Consider the following 20,003-nt stretch of genomic DNA (forward strand, 5'->3'; position numbering starts at 1 on the left):
ATTGAATTACCTAGGCCTGCCGGTCTAAATTGTAGAAATGCGTTGGTTGTTCATTGCTTCTCTTGCGCTCCTCTTCAGGGTGCGTGACCATTTATCTCCAAGGAGACAAATTCAAGTTAACAACATAGTTGGCTCTAGTGCGTCCTCTACGCAAAAAAGGGGCAAAAGACAGGAGAGCAAGTTCTGCAACAATCACCAGCAGTAGCCTAATACAAATGGATGACAATCTCTCAAGTTTGGAAACAGAGGCACCATGTAACAAACCGGAAGTAGTTCTCACTATTTTACACATTAATTATGTGTACGAAATAGAAGCAAGACCAGAATAACTGGTTGGCGGAGCCGCAAGGTAAAGGTTAGCTAGCTAACGTTTTGAAAAAACACTTAGGCCTAACTAACTTGAACTTCCGTTGGCTGGATCAAGTCTGGTTGAAATTTCACTCTGTCTAACGTTAGCCTTTGTAAACATTAGAATTTCACAAAACTAAATGTTAGCTATGGTTTTCTCCCCCAGGTTTGCCACTGCTCTAAAAGTATTACAGTCGCTAAATCCGTTGATAGTTTTCAGTGGTGACTGTCTGAGCCCTTCCTTGCTAAGCACAGTCACCAAGGGAAAGCATATGGTAGATGTTCTAAATAAATTAGGAGTCCACTGTGCCGTGTATGGTAAGTGCTTCTCTCCAACCATGCATTACTACTTAATTGTACACAAAAATAATCCTGAGAGGATCCCTTTCTCCAAATGCATTACACAGAGCTCTCTCTCTCTCTCTCACTCACTCACTCACTCACACACACATACACACAGAGATCCCTCAAAACTAATAAGGGCTCAATTCAATCCGGATCACGGTAGTTCAGTTTTACAGGGTGATTGAAATTTAAAGGCAATGTTCCCGTTTTAGTGGAGACTGCATTCACAGTAAATGATGCATTGGTTGCCTCAATTGGAAATCACGTTTACATTTCTATTATGGAATCTGTAACACTTCAGCTTTACAGATTGAATATAGCCCTTAATGTTGTTTTATTGTCTTCATCTAAGGCAATCATGAATTTGACTTCGGTGTGGACCTCTTGGAAGAACATACTAAAATGATGCCCTTCCCATGGTTCATTAACAATGTGTATGACAGGTCAGTTTCACCGAGCTCGGCTATATATTCCGGTGGGTTAACACACTTATGCGCACAATACTTCGCAAGTGTCAATAAATCTTCAGTTGTACCTAAAGGGCTATTGGTTGTTTTACATCCAGTGTTTCATTTTAATGTAAACAAACAACAATTGTGCACTCAAAGGTTCACTAGTGAAACGTTGGTCCATGGCGTGGTCAGCAGCATCCTGGAGTGGAACGGCCTGAAGATCGATTTCATGGGCCTGGTAGAGGAGGACTGGATGGATACCCTGGGCACTGTGGACAAGAACGACATCAAGTATATAGACTACGTGGAGACAGCAGATCGGCTGTCTGCTGAGCTGAGGGACAAAGGGGCTGACCTGGGCATCGCACTCACACACATGAGGTGGCGTAATGGCATCAGGCTAGCATCCAAGTCTAAAGGTGTGGATCTCATCCTGGGAGGACATGACCATGAGTGCAGGGTTCTGGAGGTCAATGGGATTGTGATTGTGAAGAGTGGCTCAGAGTTCAGTTACATTTCGAAGAGTGATGTTGTGAAGGGCCACGATTGGACTTTCAAGTACAGCTGTGTAAAGATAGCCACAATGAAAGACCTTGAGGAAGATGCAGGAATCCGGCAGAGTGTGAAAGGATACACTGATAATATGCTGGTGATTTTCTGTTGTTGCAGCTTAATTTGCTTACAGTAGTGTGTGTCTGAGTTACTAGCCTGGCCAGATGCCACTAAGCTGACGTTTTATGAATTTATGTCACTCTGTCTCAGCACATGTTTGGAGAGGTCCTGTGCCACATAGAAGTGGCCATGGATGGATGCTACGCCGCCGTGAGACGAGCAGAGTGCTATCTGGGTAATCTGGTCATCTATGCCATGCTGGAGGCCACTCATGCTGAGGTGGCTTTTTTAAAACTCAGGTTATTACAACTTCCATTTTCTTTATGTTTCAGTCAGAGGCATAGTTTTGGCTTATATTAAATATTACCTCCATATTCCATATTCCATTTTCCTTTCTTTTTTTTCCTGCTCTGCTTGTTGAATACAGAAAGAGTTTGGCACCCAGGTTAGAAACACGCTATCAATCTACAGATGTAGGATCTTCATTTGATCACTCTTTTGTTACTGCACAGTAGGAAATCAGAACCTGTCAACCGTCCTTATCAACCACTTTGAGTCTGGCCGTATAGTCAGATGCATGAAGAGGTGCAAGTCTGGTCACATGATGGGCCTTATCAAGGTGTCCAGCAGCCCCTCTGTGTCTGATGAGCACAGCTGCTTCTTTCATTCATAAAACTCATTTCCAAGAGCTGACTGACGTCCTACCTGTCCTGTTTTTCATTACTGTGCTGATCACATCTGTGATTGAAGGCTAACCTGGATTGCGTACTGAGGGTGTTTCTGCAGCCATTGAGAGATCCAAGAATGAGAGTCTGGAAGGAGAGGTGGGAGTGGCTGTGGTGCCCGGAGTGGAGGGCAGGATATTCCACGTCCACCCTGAGGGCCATTCAGAAACAGAAAGCTAACAGTAGGCAGGGCTGTTCCTCGTCTGAGAATTCCACAGAGCAACTAAGCCAGGGCTCCATAGTCACTGTGGGAACCAGGGGACATTACATCAAGTCTTTTGCATCTCTCATCTACTGCTTGCTTTTATCAGCCTCATAAACAAGGCAGATTGTCAATAAACACAGAAACATGAGATTAAAGTCATTCATTGTATTACTTCCAGGAACAGTGTGCAATTCATTGACATTGCACTCGAAATTACTCGATAAATGTGAACATCGAAAACTAGTATATTACCAAAAATGTATTTATTTTGAATGATAAGCAGAGAGGGTCTACATTTGTGACATAAGACGGTGTTGGTGTATCAGTATTTGAATGGAGGAAATAAGAAGAAGTGTCTACATGTGTCCATGATAACATTACAGTAATAAAGTCAGTATACTGAACTACATGTTTTTTTGCTGGGTTTTATTTGATTCAAACGAGTGAAAAGAAACAAGTCACAGAGGCCTTAAATATAAAGAGTATGACCAAAACGTCAACAAACAGAATAGGCCGTGTAATAGTCTAAATTAACATCCATTACAGCAGTGTTCTTTCAACAGTAGAAGCAGGGAATGACTGATTTTGCACCCAACACTACGTGTGATGTTGTCAAGATAATTTGCCATAAAGAACCTTGGCCTTGCACATTGACTGAGACTCTCATTACAAAGGAAAACATCCAGTCGGGTTGTTTCAACACAAATACAAAGTGGTGCATTTCTGCAAGTCATTTCCTGTTTACTGTAAGGAATTGTACAAATCAATTGTACAATACTCGTGTTACCCAATACTCTAATAGCACAACTGCTGATTTCAAGAAATGTTATTGTGAATACTTGGAATTGCAAAGACGACATACACAAGGAGTGCTCTGATGCCAGAAGGAAACAGAAATTACACAATGACCATGAGAGGCACTTAGAGCTGAAGAAAAGGAATTGGATCCGCAATTCACTTCAGACGCACTGCTGAGAAACCCATATTTTTAAATGAGCAGTAGAGGAAAGGCCGAAAAATGAAATTCAAATAAAATAATATTACCTGTATGTAACTGTTTTCTATGTATATCAGTCAAATAAACCATTCGAAATGCTTGAGAAGAGTTATACTTCTGGCAGGAGTGAAGGTGGCTTACAAATTGCTATAAGATCTTGCTTGGGACATTTGGACTAAGGTTCTACGTATCTGCGCAAAGCATCGTTCTGAGATATCACATCCAAGATCTCAGCAATATTTTGTAGTGAATTCTTCTTTCAAAACCCATTAAGGTCCCCACTGTAAAGGTACGTAAAGTGCAGACTATCAAAATCCTAAGACATTTGTAAAAAATGAAAATAAAATTAAAAAATGTAGGGGGTTGCAATTGCAGATAGAACCATATGGCTCTGAAATGTCAAGCTGGGTTCAGCCATAATATTCTATATGGCACAGAATACTAAAATGATTGAAGTTTCAATAGAAAAGTACAGACATTTAAGGATTAAGTAAAGAAAATACCCTTCCATCTTTCTAATGCTATCGTAAAAAATATAAATTCATGTTCATCACACATTTGTTAAAGCGATTGTTCCCTAAAATGACAAATACACTATATCCTATGGATAACCAGCAACATTGTTAAGTTTAGCTCTGGATGAGTAAACTGATATAGTTTTCTGGTCTCTGACACCCGAGGTCATTAAAAAAATGTTTAGTTATCAATAAAATGTGGTAAGTGTGTGATTTTTGTGAAATACTCCTTCCATTGAGACTTTCGTGTTGATATAGAACAAGACAAAAACAGCAATGCCTCTCCTAAGGGCCTTAAGAATGCAGGCACCTGTATTTATTTATTTTTTTGCCATGAAGAGCTTACGTTACGGCCATTCTTCTGAAAAAAAAGTGGTGAAACAAAATCTAAGTAATTATATTATATGAATAATCAAGGACTTGGGACTATAAGGGTCTATCTACAAAATGCATTGTTTTGAGATCATTAGTATTTCTCAAGTCCCAGATCTCAGAACTGTTTTGTGATTTCTTCCTCTTTCATGACTCGATAAGTACAGAATCTTAAGTATAATTATTTTTGATTGACAACCCAGCATTGTGTGACTGGATTGCAGATATAACCTTATAGTACCAAGTTAAAAGGTGTCTGCACAGACAGAACTTTCAGATTTTTCATTTCTTTCAAAGTAAATTAACTTTAAAATGTTTTTTTATCAGACATACATCAAATGTAAAGTACCACCTAAAGAGCAACTCTATGTGAATAACATTTTTTTTAACCAAAATGTCAGATAGGTCCCAAGGTCACAAAATTTCCAAACATACTGAAGACTTAGAATCAATCCAGGTACCTTTTTGTGTTTTTGTGTTTCCATTAGACTTGAAACAGTGCCTTAATGGTATTATAGGTTGACTGTTTAGAGATCATGTACTTCTCCAATGCCTCCCATATGGTACTCTGTTTCCTCAATTCAGTAGGGTTCAACTGGAACACTGTTGCTTGTATTCTACCAAGCATATCTCCAATTTGTCTGTTGCTTACTCTGCCTCCTCCTCGCCTCTCCTCCATCCGTCTACCCATCCATCCATCCATCCACCCACCCACCCACCCACCCACCCACCCACCCACCCACCCACCCACCCACCCACCCACCCACCCACCCACCCACCCACCCACCCACCCACCCACCCACCCACCTACCCACCCACCCACCCACCCACCCACCCACCCACCCACCCATCCATCCATCCATCCAGCTGACTTTAGAAAGAAGGGAAAAAGAAGTAGCAGAGAAAGCAGAAGATGATGAAGCCGATGACCCAGTTGACAGAATAGATATAGATAATGACCATGTCAATGTCAAAGCGCCAGCCGCGAGAATTGTCCTCAAAGTCCATGGCGTCTAGACGGTACCCCCCGTGGGGAAACTGACGCCTGGCTATTGGACTAGCTTGCCTCTGGAAACCTGGAGAAGGGTTGGAATGACATGGGAAAATCGGGTTATACCAACTTTCCTTCTGCATCTACATTAATCTTGGAATAGAACGTGTGCAGTAAGTAATAAATAATAATTCTGTAATCATAAAATAATGATTAAAAAACTAATAAATACATTACCATTTGGTCAACTTATCTCTACACCAAGTTTAATTTCCAACTGCAAAAAAAATATATAACCAATAAGCTTGCTTAATCAAGTGTATACAGTAGAGTCAATAACCCTCACCTCCAAAAATACGGAAAAGTTTCCTGCAGCTTGGGAGCGGCCATTTTGCACAGCTTGCCTTCTGGAAAGTCTGTTTCCGGGAAAAGTATTCCTTTGGGAAGAATGTCCGTGCTGTGTGGTTCAACTCTACAACACAGACAAAGAACAATAAAAGGCCCTTTGTTGGTTTACTATCTCATTCTCTTAGTATCAAACACCATCACTGTTTATCTCTAACTATTTGGGTAGATTCTGGTCAATATTTTAAAATATTTTCTAATAGTTAAATGCTTTGTATTCATGTGTGATCCATACAGGAATCACTATTTTTGGAGATAAAAGAAGTGTTTGATTTGAAGTCGTTCAAGGCACAGCTACTGCTGTTCCAAGTTTGACCTTGGCTTGGATAATCAGCAGAATTCATTTCCATTTCAAAACCACGCTGTCCAATCATCCTCAAGCACCCTTAATGGGTATGAGGTTCTCACTAGTTACCCTTAGCCAAAAAATCAACTGCATTCAATCACCTTGCGCAATCTATCTGCAATTAGTGTGCCACGAGTTAATAGTTTGTACTTGTGACCCATGTGTAGCTAGGCTACATAAGCTTTGCTGTGGCAGGTTTGACCCATTTTGAAACCTGTCCTTATTCAGTTTTTAGCCCTCCATCGTATTCATGTGTTGAAATAGAGGGCTGAATCTGTTGTATTTTCTGGCCAGTGCTGAGCCCAAGGTGTGTAACATTCCCTAGAGGAACTACAGGATCAAAAACACAGATAGTAACGCCTCAGTAATGCACCATGTCCAGATAAGTACGTTTGCCCTTGATCGGTTCACGATCTGTACAACACGAATCGTCATAAACGCAGTACAGCTGTTCACATTTGAATTTCATGACAAGTAATTCCATTTTGTGGACGACGACAACTGTGGCGTGTGCTCAAGTAAAGCAGTATGTTCGAATTCTCTACAATGATCTCCTTTCCTTATCTGTGTCCCTTTGTGACCATTTGATACGGGGAAGTACTGGATGGTTCCTAGCCTTGGTACCAGTCTGTTTAGCTCCTCCACTCATTGTCCTCCCTGTCGTATGGCTAAACAGACTAGTACCCAGGCTAGATGGTTCCAGCACGGCTCTTCCTACTGCAGTATAGAGCAGTGGTCACGAGAGAGACCAGGAGAAAATGACTTGGATACTGTGCTCACCCGTCTGGAAGAAGACGTGAGTGATGGTGGTCCTGCAGAGTGGGCAAGGGGTGTTGGTTGGGCTGTTCTTAGCCAGGGTACGGAGGCAGGGCTCACAGAAGATGTGGTTACAGGGGTGGCACATGTAGGGGCTGAAGTAAACATCCAGACACACAGCACAGATGAAGCCCTCTCTGTCCCCGGCACTCACATCATCCTCCTCCTCACTGCTGCTCGATGGGTTCCCCGTCGAACTCTGCAGAGACACAGAACACGCCGGCGGAGTTGCTTAGTTATTTCAAAAGAACAGGACAAAAACAGACGGATCAGTTGGGTTTCCTGTGGAACTCTAGGACAGAAAATGGCACAATGACACAACCCATTCAACCCATTCAAGGTTGTAATATAACCCACATAACCTTTGAACTCTTTATGAATCTCAGATGAGGCTGGCAGTAGCCATTTGTGAGAATGTGTTCTTTTCCCCCTGAGATTCCATTCCATAATGCGTTTTATTCCCCTGGTATTCTATTCCATTAATCTATATTTGATGTGTGGGCAGGTGTACCGGTGCAGTTCTGATGAAGGGGGGTGAGTTGAGGGTTTGGTAGGAATGAAATAAAATGTTTAAATTAGGTGACGTAAGCCACAATGATGCTAGGCCTACATAATCTTCCAATATATTATTCTGACAAATGTCAGTTAGTCAAGAATTTTGCCCCTACTGCACATCACAGTGTACAGTATACAGTAGAATAGTGATGAATCAAAGCTTTTATAGAGAGCTGCTTTGCTCCAGTTATTAAAAGCGAAGACAGTCTGAGTCCAATAAGCGAGTGCCATTATTAACTTGGAGATGGGTTTGCATTAGCAGGTACTCTAAATCTGGGAAAAGTCTGACACCCCACTGAGCCATTTATAGGCCTGGCACCTAATATAGGTTTGAACTGGGGCAGTAGAGACAACTATTTTGCTGGGGGGGATGGCTACAGTGGTGCAGCTGAGATGTTACATATTTGGTAGAAAATAAGAAGCAGACAGCCCAGTTCTTCAGACACTCTAGGGCAGGGGTTTCAAACCTTTTCACTCAGGCCCCCGCATTGTGGAACATCCCGCGCGCTCACACCACGTCTATTTCTGTGGGCAAAAGCACTGTTCATGACAAAAACTGTTCACACCTCTCTTGTTGACGGAGAGAAAATGTTGCAGGTTAAAAGCTTATTTAGCGAAATTCTACATTTGAAAAAACAAGTTAAAATGGGCAAGTTGAGTTGATCTGGACATTTCTGACAAGTTATAAATAGCTCTCTAAGGTGTGCAATGACTGACATAACTAGAGGAAAATGAATGACTACACCTTGTGCATTCTACTATTACACCTTTCAAGAGAAAATTGAAAAGTTCAAAGCAAAACACACACACACACACACACACACACACACACACACACACACACACACACACACACACACACACACACACACACACACACAGAGGGTGGAAAGTAGCTCTCCCAGAGCTGAGCAAAAAAATACAGTACAGCCAGCATTCCCAAAGACACAGCTAGAATGATAACACATAGACATACAATGCTTAACTGGCAGTGTACAAGATTAATCTTGTCACAGAACACAGCATAACACATACAAAATAACTATCAAAATTACTTCATGTGTACTGGGTCGTTCCATGAAATTGGTGCCTTTTGAGTACCTGTGATACGCCAAATGACCAAGAGTATGTGGACAATTGCTTGTCGAACATCTCATGTTGGAAGATTAGGCCTGGCTCGCAGTCGGCATTCCAATTCATCCGAAAGGTATTCGATGGGGATGAGGTCAGGGCTCTGTGCAGACCAGTCAAGTTTTTCCACACCGATCTAGACAAACCATTTCTGTATGCATGCTGGTCTAAGGCACTGCATCTCAGTGCAAGAGGCGTCACTACAGTCCCTAGTTTGAATTCAGGGCAGCGCACAATTGGCCCCCCGTCATCCGGGTTTGGCCGGAGTAGGCCGTCATTATAAATAAGAATTTGTTCTTAACTGACTTGCCTAGTTAAATAAAGGTAAAATAAAAAATGTATTGTGCACGGGACCATTGTCATGCTGAAACAAGAAAGGGACTTCCCCAAACTGTTGCCACAAAGTTGGAAGCACAGAATCACCTAGGATGTCATAGTATGCTGTAGCATTAAGATTTCCTTTCACTGGAACGAAGGGTCTTAGCCCGAACCATGAACAACAGCCCCAGGCCATTATTCCTCCACCAAACATTTTTGCTTGGCACTATGCATTCGGGCAGGTAGTGTTCTGGCTTCCGCCAAACCCAGAATCGTCTGTCAGACTGCCAGATGGTGAAGCGTGATTCACGTTTCCACTGCTCCAGAATCCAATGGCGGCGAGCTTTACACCACCAAGCTGACACTTGGCATTGTGCATGGTGATCTTAGGCTTGTGTGCGGCTGCTCGGCCATGGAAACCGATTTCATGAAGCTCCCGACTAACAGTTATTGTGCTGACGTGGCTTCCAGAGGCAGTTTGGAACACGGTAGTGAGTGTTGCAACCGAGGACAGACAATTTTTACACGCTACGTGCTTCAGCACTCGGCGGTCCCGTTCTGTGAACTTGTGTGGCCTACCACTTCGTGGCTGAGCCGTTGTTGCTCCTAGCCATTTCCACTTGACAATAACAGCACTGACAGTTGACCGGGGCAGCTGTAGCAGGGTAGAAATTTGACGAACTGACTTGTTGGAAAGGTGGCAACGGGTGTTTCTGAAATAGTTGAATCCACTCAATTGAAGGGGTGTCCACATACTTTTGTATATATAGTGTATAATGATAGTAGCCACAACTACGGTGTGTTTTTAATTCGGTGTTCATAAATTCTGACCCTGTGGACCCACAGTGTATACAGGCCTTTGTTTTATCCCAGTATATATTTTGCCTTGGAGTAATGTCCAACTCAGTACAAAAGTTTAATTTCCACTCACAGCATTCAAACTGGCATATTCAAGTAATGTAGTCATCTAGGCAACTCCATAACTCCATCCATAGCAAGTTACTCGTAACAATGCACAAAACCAATCTCATAATCATATGGCCACAATTATATCAGCTAGGGGAACATTGTATGTGTAATGTGCATGGCAGCTTCTACATATGCTAATTGCCATCATGGCCACAGAGAATGATGTCAGAAACAAAACAACAGCCAGTCACAATCATTTCAGTCCAGCAACGTGACTGTGGATCTGCACCGGCCAATCCAACTGGAATCTGTTCTTTTGTTTGGGTGGTTTTGAAGGGCTCTCTGCCCAAGCGTCATCATGCAGCCAATTCAGATATAACCCCACTTTAACTGCACAGACAATGGCTATTGAGTCAAGCTGGCCGCTGATGGGGCTTGTTTAGAGTCAGCGGGACACCCACACTCACATACACGGGCGCTCACACGCACAGGCCACATGCACACGTACATCCACAGTGGAGGCTCCTGAGGGGAGGACGGCTCATAATAATGTCTGGAACGGCGCAAATGGAATGGCAGCAAACACATTGAAACCATGTGTTTGATACCATTCCACCTATTCCACTCCAGCCATGACCACAAGCCCCCCCCCCCACACACAATTAAGGTGCCACCAACTTCCTGTGATGCCCACACATGCACACAGGCACACACACACATACACTGACATTGATGGGCCTCTCGAGAGTCAGTAATCAGCCCACACAGTTACTCAACATGTAATGCAGAGAGAGAGAGAGCGGGAGAGGTGAGGGAGCAATTAACTTTGTTCCACAGCATAGTAAGGGGTTGCCTTGTTTTTGTCAATAAATGCCTCATACACTTTGGGTAAAATTAATTTCATGTACCTACACCACCCGCTTTGTCTACATACAACAAAGCTCCGTCCTTGTCGTGACTTGTTTGGCACAGGGACATGTTGGCTGAAGAAACAAAACCGGAACCTCGTCTATTGAGACACATTGGCTGTCTGCTACAGAGCTGAACCATTTACATATGACATACTCCAGTAGGCAAATGCTACAGCGTGCAAAAACACACACGGGCAAGTCGTCACACACACTGCACACAGCGCACTGCTTGGTATTTGTGTAAATGACACACTTTTGTAGTAGAGCTAAAGGTTTGTCTACAACAACCCAATGTCCTGAATTGTTCATGGGGTTCGTAGCTCTTTCTTTCAGTCAAATGACCTAGTGGCCTCATGGGTGGAATGTTACTAATAAACACTATTTCGAAAAACAATGCCGAAAATCTGGTGTTTCTGTGTCAAACAGTTTTGTTACATTTCAGTCTTCTGTGATGTATATAAAGCGTAATATTGGGATGCAAACTCAAAATGTAATACATTTCAACTCTATATCTGACATGGTACAGGTGTCTTCTTCTCTTTTTATCACATAACCATCTGTGTGTGGTGTATGCTTTTGTGTCAGAGTAGATTTGTTGAAGACTACCAAGAAACACTCTGTGTGAATCTGATTTAGACCACTGCAGTAAAAGGTTAACCAGATCAATAAAGTAATTTAAGCTTGTGTGAGAAGCGTTAATGGCCTTTGTATTTAAATGAATCCGAAGTTTCACTTCCATACAGCTGGTCCTTTATCAGGAAACAAGAAGTGATGGCTTCAAACTGTGGTCAGTCAAAGGAAAAGGTACACACAGCCGACTGTCCATACCACGTCATTTCAACACGGAGAATTGGAAAATATTTGGTACATACGTTGATCACTGAGATTCCAACCTATTTTCACCTTCTCAAAAAGTTTGCTGAATTCCCAATGCATTATCACTATGCTTTCAACCATCTAAAAGCACAAGCAAATTCCAATGGGAAATCCTGTCTGATGGTTGGTTGAGTTGTCACCTACAGTAAAACACTGCACTTTCAACCATTCCAAATCACAGCAAAGCTCAAATGGGAATACAATCTTAGCTATTTCACTGCGCTCCGTCTAATAGCGCAACCAAATGACCTGGATTGCATTAAAGTGCATGGTGCAAGGGATCGACGTCGTTTGAGATTCTGTGCAGATTCTTATAGCAATTGTGAAGATTTCCACAGACCTGCGACCCCGAACATGCACCCTTTCTATGATTACATTAAGACGATGTGTTGTTACAGTAACCTCAAAATGGGGCCATGGATGTGTTACTCGTTTTAAGGTTGAATAAATACTGTTACATTAGTTTGTAAGATAGCCTCAACATTAAGCAATTTACCGTCTTACAAAAGTAATATTCAATTATATTTGGTTGACAACGCAACCAAATATCAACATTTAATGGAGATGTATCTACTGCTTGTATTGTTAGAGCTGAGCTGCTGGCTTACTTAGTCTGATTCTTTTATTTCTTTAACCTTTATTTTTGGTTGAGATGGAGACGAGAAAGCAACAAATCATTTGTTAACTTGTTGCGAGTTAATAGGCTATTTACCTTATTGCAAATGTGATATTGAATTGCCTTTGGTTGTCAACGCAACCAAATATCAACATTTGAAGGAGAAGATTCTTCTGCTTGGACATCTGTGCTTTAATTCCAGTTTGTCTAGAAATGAATCATTTATATTTGGACTCACGTCTACATTTCAAACACAAATCAAAGTTAAAGAATAGCACTAAATCAAGTCAAATCCAACTTCAAATGCACTTTAAATACAGTTTAACTTGATTGAATCATATTCTTTACCTTTGGTTTTTGGTTGAGATGGAGACGTGAATCCAACACATGTATTATTAACTTGTAGATTAGATTGAAAATCAAACAAAGCTTGAAACCCTAGGCCTATATGTATTGTCTATTTACAGTTGAATCCTGGGCATATATGTATTGTCTATTTACAGTTGAATCCTGGGCCTATATGTATTGTCTATTTACAGTTGAAACCCTGGGCCTATATGTATTGTCTGTTTACAGTTGAAACCCTAGGCCTATATGTATTGTCTATTTACAGTAGAAACCCTGGGCCTATATGTATTGTCTATTTACAGTTGAAACCCTGGGCCTATATGTATTGTCTATTTACAGTTGAAACCCTGGGCCTATATGTATTGTCTATTTACAGTTGAAACCCTGGGCCTATATGTATTGTCTATTTACAGTTGAAACCCTGGGCCTATATGTATTGTCTATTTACAGTTGAAACCATAGGCCTATATGTATTGTCTATTTACAGTTGAAACCCTGGGCCTATATGTATTGTCTATTTACAGTTGAAATCCTGGGCCTATATGTATTGTCTATTTACAGTTGAAATCCTGGGCCTATATGTATTGTCTATTTACAGTGGAAACCCTGGGCCTATATGTATTGTCTATTTACAGTTGAATCCTGGGCCTATATGTATTTTCTATTTACAGTTGAAACCCTGGGCCTATATGTATTGTCTATTTACAGTTGTTCCTGGGTCTATATGTATTGTCTATTTACAGTTGAATCCTGGACTAAATTACTTCTCAAATGCTATATAGGCCTAAATCACATCATTGATGATATATGATTGATAAAGTATGGTTACGTTTAATTTGCTCTGTTGAACCTACCCTTTGGAATGACATCCATAGCAACAGTGAATATTTTAAGTGGACATTCCTCAACAGTCATTCTCATCATAGCACATTGGTAGTAGTCAGTGACAAATATCAAAGCTGTGCAGGGCTGGGCTATGTTAATACTCTGGATAAGAAACCAAAGCTAGATCAACTCTCCAGTATGAGGTGCTGTCCAGACTATAGTTTGTTTTCTTATCGTGGATATTACGTTGAAGGTCTGAAATTGTTTCAAAGGTAGAGATTCAACATATTTTATACAAGGAGTGTCCAGGTTGAAAATGAGTTACTGTGATGACATAATCCTGTGGTTGAAATTGTACCCTCAAAACAACATGTCAATCCTTTTTTCAAATCCAATGTATTTGCCACCTTGATTCCACGTCATAATGAGTTGACAAATGACTTTGAAACAACATTGGTAATAACCAGTTCGTGCCCAGTGGGAGTATATTGTTGAGAAGCAATAGTCTTGTATTAAAGGGGAAGTTCAGTATTTTACAACTTAATGTTAGATGGTTCTTCACCCTGAAAGTAGTCTATAGGTCAGGAGAAACTGTAATACATGGTTAAATTCTATTTTAACAGCCACTACTAACTTTAGCCAACGCTAGTTAAAAAACAACTGCGGTCTCCCTCACCTGTCTATTCTCCAGCAGCTGGCTCTGTCTCCATCTCTCTCTCCTCCTCTGCCTCTTCCTCAGACTCTTCATCCTGTTCCTCTCTCTTTTAGTCATCCTCCTATCCATCGCTGCTGGAGCAGGGGACAAGGGCACAGCTGTAGTCAGCGTCTGAGTCACCACCCCTATCACATCACTACCCCCTGCCTCTCCTCCCTCCTCCTCTTCCTCTTCTTCTCCCTCTTCTTCCTCATCCTCTTCCTCTTCCAGCTCTAAGCTGCTGTGGGAGAAGAGGCGTGTCCGAGTCCTTCTTCTCGGGGACAATTGGCCAATCCCAATCCCGGGCTCTACCCAGAATGCACCTGGCTCTCTAACCGTGTACATGCCACATCGTGTTTCCGTGATGTCCATCCTTTGCGGCAGTCTCCTTGGTGACAGAGTGGAGGTTCTGATTCGGATGGATGGGCGGAGTAGGGTGGGAGAGATGGAGCCGGAGGCTTGGCGTGGAGACCTGAGGGTGGTGCTAGATCGTTGGTAACTGGCGTGGGGTTGTCCAGGCGAGGGTAGTCCTCTCTGCAGTCTCCCCTGACCCTCTGGAGCCTCCATGGTGTTAGTCTGAAGAGGGTTAGAGTTACTGTTTGGAAAGCTTTGTGTCCTGCCCCTCCGGTCCTCTCTGTCCCTGTCCCTGTTTCTATCCCAGTCACTAGCTCTCTCTCTCTCTTGGTCTCTGGTCTCTCTTTCTCTATTTCTCTGGCTGTCTCTTTCTCTGTCCTTGTCCCTCTCATGGTCTCTATTTCTCTCACCTGCACTCTCTTTATCTCTATCCCTCTCTCTCTCTCTGTTTCTATCTTCTGCAGTCCCTCGTTCTCTGTCCCTCTCCCTATCACAGTCTCTATTCCTCTCTCCTGCTCTCTCTCTGTCTATCTCTCTGTAGTCCTCACTACGAGCCGTTCGATGTGCCTTTCTCCCAGGTAGCGTCGGCCTTGCTATCTGCTCCACCCCGGCTGAGCGAGCCTCGCTCTCTGGTCCACCTGGATCTACGTACCTTAACCGAGGCCTGACCTCTAGACACAGGGCTTCAGCCACACACCCCAGCTCACAATCACTGTCTTCTCCACTACCACCACCACCCACGTCATCACCAGCAGCAGCACCATAAAGACTAGTGGCTCCCACACGCGAGCACATGACCCAGCTCTCTCAGCCCTCACCAGTATACCTGGTATATGCCCACCCAGACTACCCTCTCTTCTAATCCAATCACTCCAGATGGCCACCTGTCTCTCTGGTCCTCTCTCCCTCTCTCTCTCTCCAGTTGATATTACTCCCTGTCCCTCTCCCTGGTCTGGTCGTTGGTGGTTCTGGATGCCCGGGCCTATAGCTCTCTCAGGGCTCAGGGGAGCGTTCGAGCACACCTTCGACCCCCAGATGTTCACAGATTTGAGCAGAGCAGAGCGGCCACCTGCCCTACTCTGGTGACCCCCTGGGACATACTGCACTGTTGACAAAGCTATAGCCCCCCTGGTGAGCCCCAGCACAAAATGGGTGCATTCAGTCTCCCAATTGTCCTGTGGGGCCTATAGAAAAACATGCTGCCACACAGCACAACAATGCAGCCATTGAACACAAAAACAGAAGGCAAAATAACCAGAGTTTTTGTTTTCAACAAACTTGGTCAGCTCTTTCACTTTCTGGTTAATCAGCAGTGTGTGTGTGTGTGTGTGTGTGTGCGCGTGCGCGTGCGTGCGTGTATATGTGTAAGTACATTTTAGTGGAATTTCAACAAGGCAGAAACAATAAATAGATGAGTACATTAACTTGTGTATTTTAATCGTAATGGTTCATGTTGCATTACCATAAATACCTTAATCAATGAGTAACTGGTGATCTAATAACTTTTGAGGGGGGAATAATCTATTGATTTAAGAGACAAGATTTCTTTAAATAGCATTTAAGTGGGTGATGTTAGTGGGTGGTGGGCTGTCAAGGTGTTTGTTTGGGAAACTGAAAATGAAAATTGTCAATATTATAATCATAAATTAGAAGGTGCGATTTGAAATGGTTATATTTTTGTAGTACATGTAAAAGCAATGAGTGAGAGGCCCATTCAATCTGTGAGAGAGTAGCCCAGCCAGTTCCTGTGCAGCAAATCCTCGACGATGTAAAATGCAAAGGCTACCAGCGTAGAGGGCCTACCACATGCCACCACTAGTCCGTTGGTGGGAAACAGAATCAGAATCGTTCATAGTGTAACGTACACAAAGTCCGCGTGTTGGGCAGGACTTTATTTTACGGTATAGACATTATGTAGGCCTACTTAACGACATGGTGGAATGGTAATTACACAATAGTAATTAATGTAGGCCTAGTATTACTTGTTTCTATGGGATTTACCACTTGACACTCATACGATCCCATCTATGAGCAGCATGTAGGCATTTAGCCTATCGGCAACAGACAGTGAAGATGACTACAATGACAGAGAAATTACAGGATAGAGAACATTCAAAAGAAAAGCTTGCGTGTTCAGAAGGTGTGAAATGTTCATCTTACTTCAGCATTTATGTTTAAGCAGAACACGGGTATGGAAATCATAAGTAATATAACAGGCTAGCTAATATAACACTGTTGAAAAAATATCGATTCCAGGTCTATCATTGGTTTAATAGGCTATTGAGTATGTTTGGAAACATGAAAACTCATATGCGGGTGTTGGTTTGTTACACGACCTTGGCTAACGAAAGCATGGGATTTTAAGAAAAGCGCGTGAGAGAGTTCTCGCTCTCTCTCTCTCTTTCCTCAATAGTGCTTTAGAAACCACTGAGCTCTGGCATAGTTCTCCTTCCTTGCAGCAGATGGCAGCAGATTTCTGTTCTGGACTTGTGCATGGAGCTGTCCATGGTCTTTGAAACACCACGCGGTCCACTCATTTTGAGGATAGGCCAATTTTTTTCAATCCCACTATTAAGAATGACATATATTATGAATTCAATACCATTTATACTTCAATTATTATATATCACATTGTGGAATGTTCATGTTTTTTCCCAGATAAATCTGTCTTATTTTTCTTTTGTTGTCATCTGTTGAAGAGAATTACTCCCCCTCTATCCAATGTCCGATGAGATGAAACGCATTTTCAGTTTGGATTCAATAAAATAAAAAATCAATCGACAAAAACCAAGTTACTTGTAAATGCAGAAATAGTTACTCGTAATGCAGAAAACGGCTTTAGTTGCTTGCATAATTTGATGAGGCTACAGAGGTAGATAAGAATCGAAAGGCTATGAGAACAGGTTCAAAAAGAAGATACACAAGTCGAAAATGAAACAGAAGAGGAAGGAAACCAGGGGAGAAGCTCTGCTTTTTATCTGCCGTCTGCCACCACCGAGACGAAACACTGCCAGGGAGAGCAGGGCAACAAAACTCCGCGGCGACCTCATGGCAGTCTGACGTACACCTACCGCTGCTGGTATAAATGAATTCACGGCGTCACCAGGCGCAGATGATTTGAAGGACCAGTGAGCGCCCCGGCCGTCAACACACACTTGCAGACACACACACACACACTCACACACACACACAGCAATCTGCGTCATGCGTCGCCGGAATGAAGGAACGGGCACGGGAACTCCGATGGACCCCGTTAGTACCCACACCGGCTGCAGCACGAGGGACTGACCGAGCCTCCAGATTCCCCCCTTTGGCTCCCCTGTCCTATCCTACCGGGCGCGCCGTGTGTGTCTCGGACCCTGAAGAACTATGGATTTTATCAATAACGGCAGTGAAAATAACAATACGACCACAGCCTTTCCCGATGTTGTGGATGTCATTCCAGAGTGGGGTGACAATGACAAAGAAAAGGGGTCTAGAAGTGTTCCCGAGGTGGAGCTGAGTTACCAGGTGATCACCTCTCTGCTGCTCGGCGCGCTCATCCTCTGTTCCATATTCGGCAACGCGTGCGTTGTCGCGGCCATCGCGCTGGAGAGGTCTCTCCAGAACGTGGCCAACTATCTGATCGGCTCGTTAGCCGTCACGGACCTCATGGTATCAGTTCTGGTACTACCCATGGCGGCCCTCTACCAAGTCCTGAACAAATGGACTCTGGGACAGGAGATATGTGATATTTTCATCTCTCTGGACGTGTTGTGCTGCACGTCGTCCATTTTGCATCTGTGCGCAATTGCCCTGGACAGGTACTGGGCTATCACAGACCCCATAGACTATGTGAACAAACGGACACCCAGGCGAGCGGTGCTGCTGATCAGCGTGACTTGGCTGATTGGGTTCTCAATCTCCATCCCGCCCATGCTAGGCTGGAGGAAAGCCGAGGACAGGGCGAACCCGGACGCCTGCACCATCAGCCAGGACCCGGGCTACACCATCTACTCCACGTTCGGAGCTTTTTACATCCCGCTTATCCTCATGCTGGTCCTCTACGGGCGGATATTCAAGGCAGCCAGGTTCCAGGTTTGGAAAACTGTGAAGAAATCGGAAAAGGCAAAAGTGTCGGACAAGTGCTTGGCCGTGTCGCCGGCTATTTTCCACAAGAAGGTCAACGTAGAGGCGGGGGGAAAGAACTGGAAGCACAGTGTGGAACCTACATCCAAGCCTTCGTGCGTAAACGGCGCGGTGAACCACGGGGAGAACTGCGAGTCGTTGGAGATCATAGAAGTTACCAACAATTCTAAGAACCACCTGCCTCTCCCCAACACTCCACAGTCCTCACATGAGGTTGAGAACAGGAACGAAAAGAACGCTGAGGCTAAGAGGAAAATAGCTCTGGCCAGGGAGCGGAAAACGGTAAAGACGCTCGGTATCATCATGGGGACTTTTATTTTCTGCTGGCTACCGTTTTTCATCGTGGCTCTGGTCTTGCCTTTCTGTGCGGATAGCTGTTACATGCCAGAGTGGCTGGGTGCCGTCATCAACTGGCTGGGCTATTCGAACTCTCTCCTAAACCCGATCATTTATGCCTACTTTAACAAAGACATCCAAAGTGCTTTCAAAAAAATTATAAAATGCAAATTCCATAGACAGTGAGCCGTTCATCAGTAAAGTGTTTACGTTTACTTCATTCCAATGATGGAGTTTATGAAACGCACAAAAACAACGTGTTATTTTCAGGGACTGTCTCTAGCCGACGGTGTGAATTAGAAACAGAATAGCCTATGGGTCATATACAGTGAGACGTGGAGAGAGACATGCAGTATATTTGTAGGCCTATTATGCTGTGTACGCTGCTCCTGTGTAGCATATTCGATGTTGTAGATATCTGCAAGGCATCGTTGTATTCCCATGTAAGACGTGTTATTCAAATACAATTCACAGAATTCATGCATTCCATTCACGTGACCTGGTCTCAGAGCATTTCGTATTATTCTGTACGTAAATCCGAGACACTATATTTAGTATGATATGTTACGTTTCGTATGGTATGTATCCACGAGACACGAAGGTTTCCGTCCTACATCATACCAGCTTTGTAGCACTGAAACAATAAAAAACTATCGAAATACTACAACTTCTGCGTGTAATGTCCACTCTTTAAGCACAAACATAGAGGTAAGCTTCCAGTGACAGTTGAAAAAGAAATCAAAGAAAGACAATTAATATTTGAGATTAAATTATTTGAATATAATCTGTTATTCTGGAATTCAGGTGATTAATTTCAAGCACGGCCAATTACGCACAGACAGCCAATTAGGCATTAGGCATTTTTTTTAGGCA

The 20,003-nt window shown here is 43.1% G+C and overlaps 2 protein-coding genes across 2 annotated transcripts; one reads left to right on the forward strand and one right to left on the reverse strand.

The window, feature by feature from the left end:
* Positions 1-5,427: 5,427 nt before the first annotated feature.
* Positions 5,428-15,727, reverse strand: LOC139412086 (ring finger protein 180a). The gene is made up of 4 exons (XM_071158881.1): positions 14,295-15,727; positions 7,094-7,328; positions 5,909-6,034; positions 5,428-5,647 (listed from the first exon to the last, which is right to left on the reverse strand). The coding sequence occupies exons 1-4, from the start codon at positions 15,459-15,461 to the stop codon at positions 5,445-5,447; spliced, it is 1,731 nt and encodes a 576-aa protein (XP_071014982.1). The 5' UTR covers positions 15,462-15,727; the 3' UTR covers positions 5,428-5,444.
* Positions 15,728-18,035: 2,308 nt separating this feature from the next.
* LOC139412087 (5-hydroxytryptamine (serotonin) receptor 1A a) lies at positions 18,036-19,614 on the forward strand. The gene has a single exon (XM_071158882.1). It carries the CDS (start codon positions 18,036-18,038, stop codon positions 19,314-19,316), a length of 1,281 nt encoding a protein of 426 aa, XP_071014983.1. The 3' UTR covers positions 19,317-19,614.
* The last annotated feature ends 389 nt before the right edge of the window (positions 19,615-20,003 follow it).

This window comes from Oncorhynchus clarkii, chromosome 6 (genome assembly GCF_045791955.1).
Source record: "Oncorhynchus clarkii lewisi isolate Uvic-CL-2024 chromosome 6, UVic_Ocla_1.0, whole genome shotgun sequence".
Classification (NCBI taxonomy): domain Eukaryota; kingdom Metazoa; phylum Chordata; class Actinopteri; order Salmoniformes; family Salmonidae; genus Oncorhynchus; species Oncorhynchus clarkii.

Coding starts and splice junctions, on each gene's coding strand:
- LOC139412086 (XM_071158881.1), bottom strand. CDS start 15,461: ATGTGCTCGCGTGTGGGAGCCACTAGTCTTTATGGTGCTGCTGCTGGT. Junction 7,329..14,294: donor AGCTGCTGGAGAATAGACAG/GTGAGGGAGACC, acceptor GTGTCTCTGCAG/AGTTCGACGGGGAACCCATC. Junction 5,648..5,908: donor ACTTTTCCGTATTTTTGGAG/GTGAGGGTTATT, acceptor ACCCTTCTCCAG/GTTTCCAGAGGCAAGCTAGT.
- LOC139412087 (XM_071158882.1), top strand. CDS start 18,036: ATGGATTTTATCAATAACGGCAGTGAAAATAACAATACGACCACAGCC.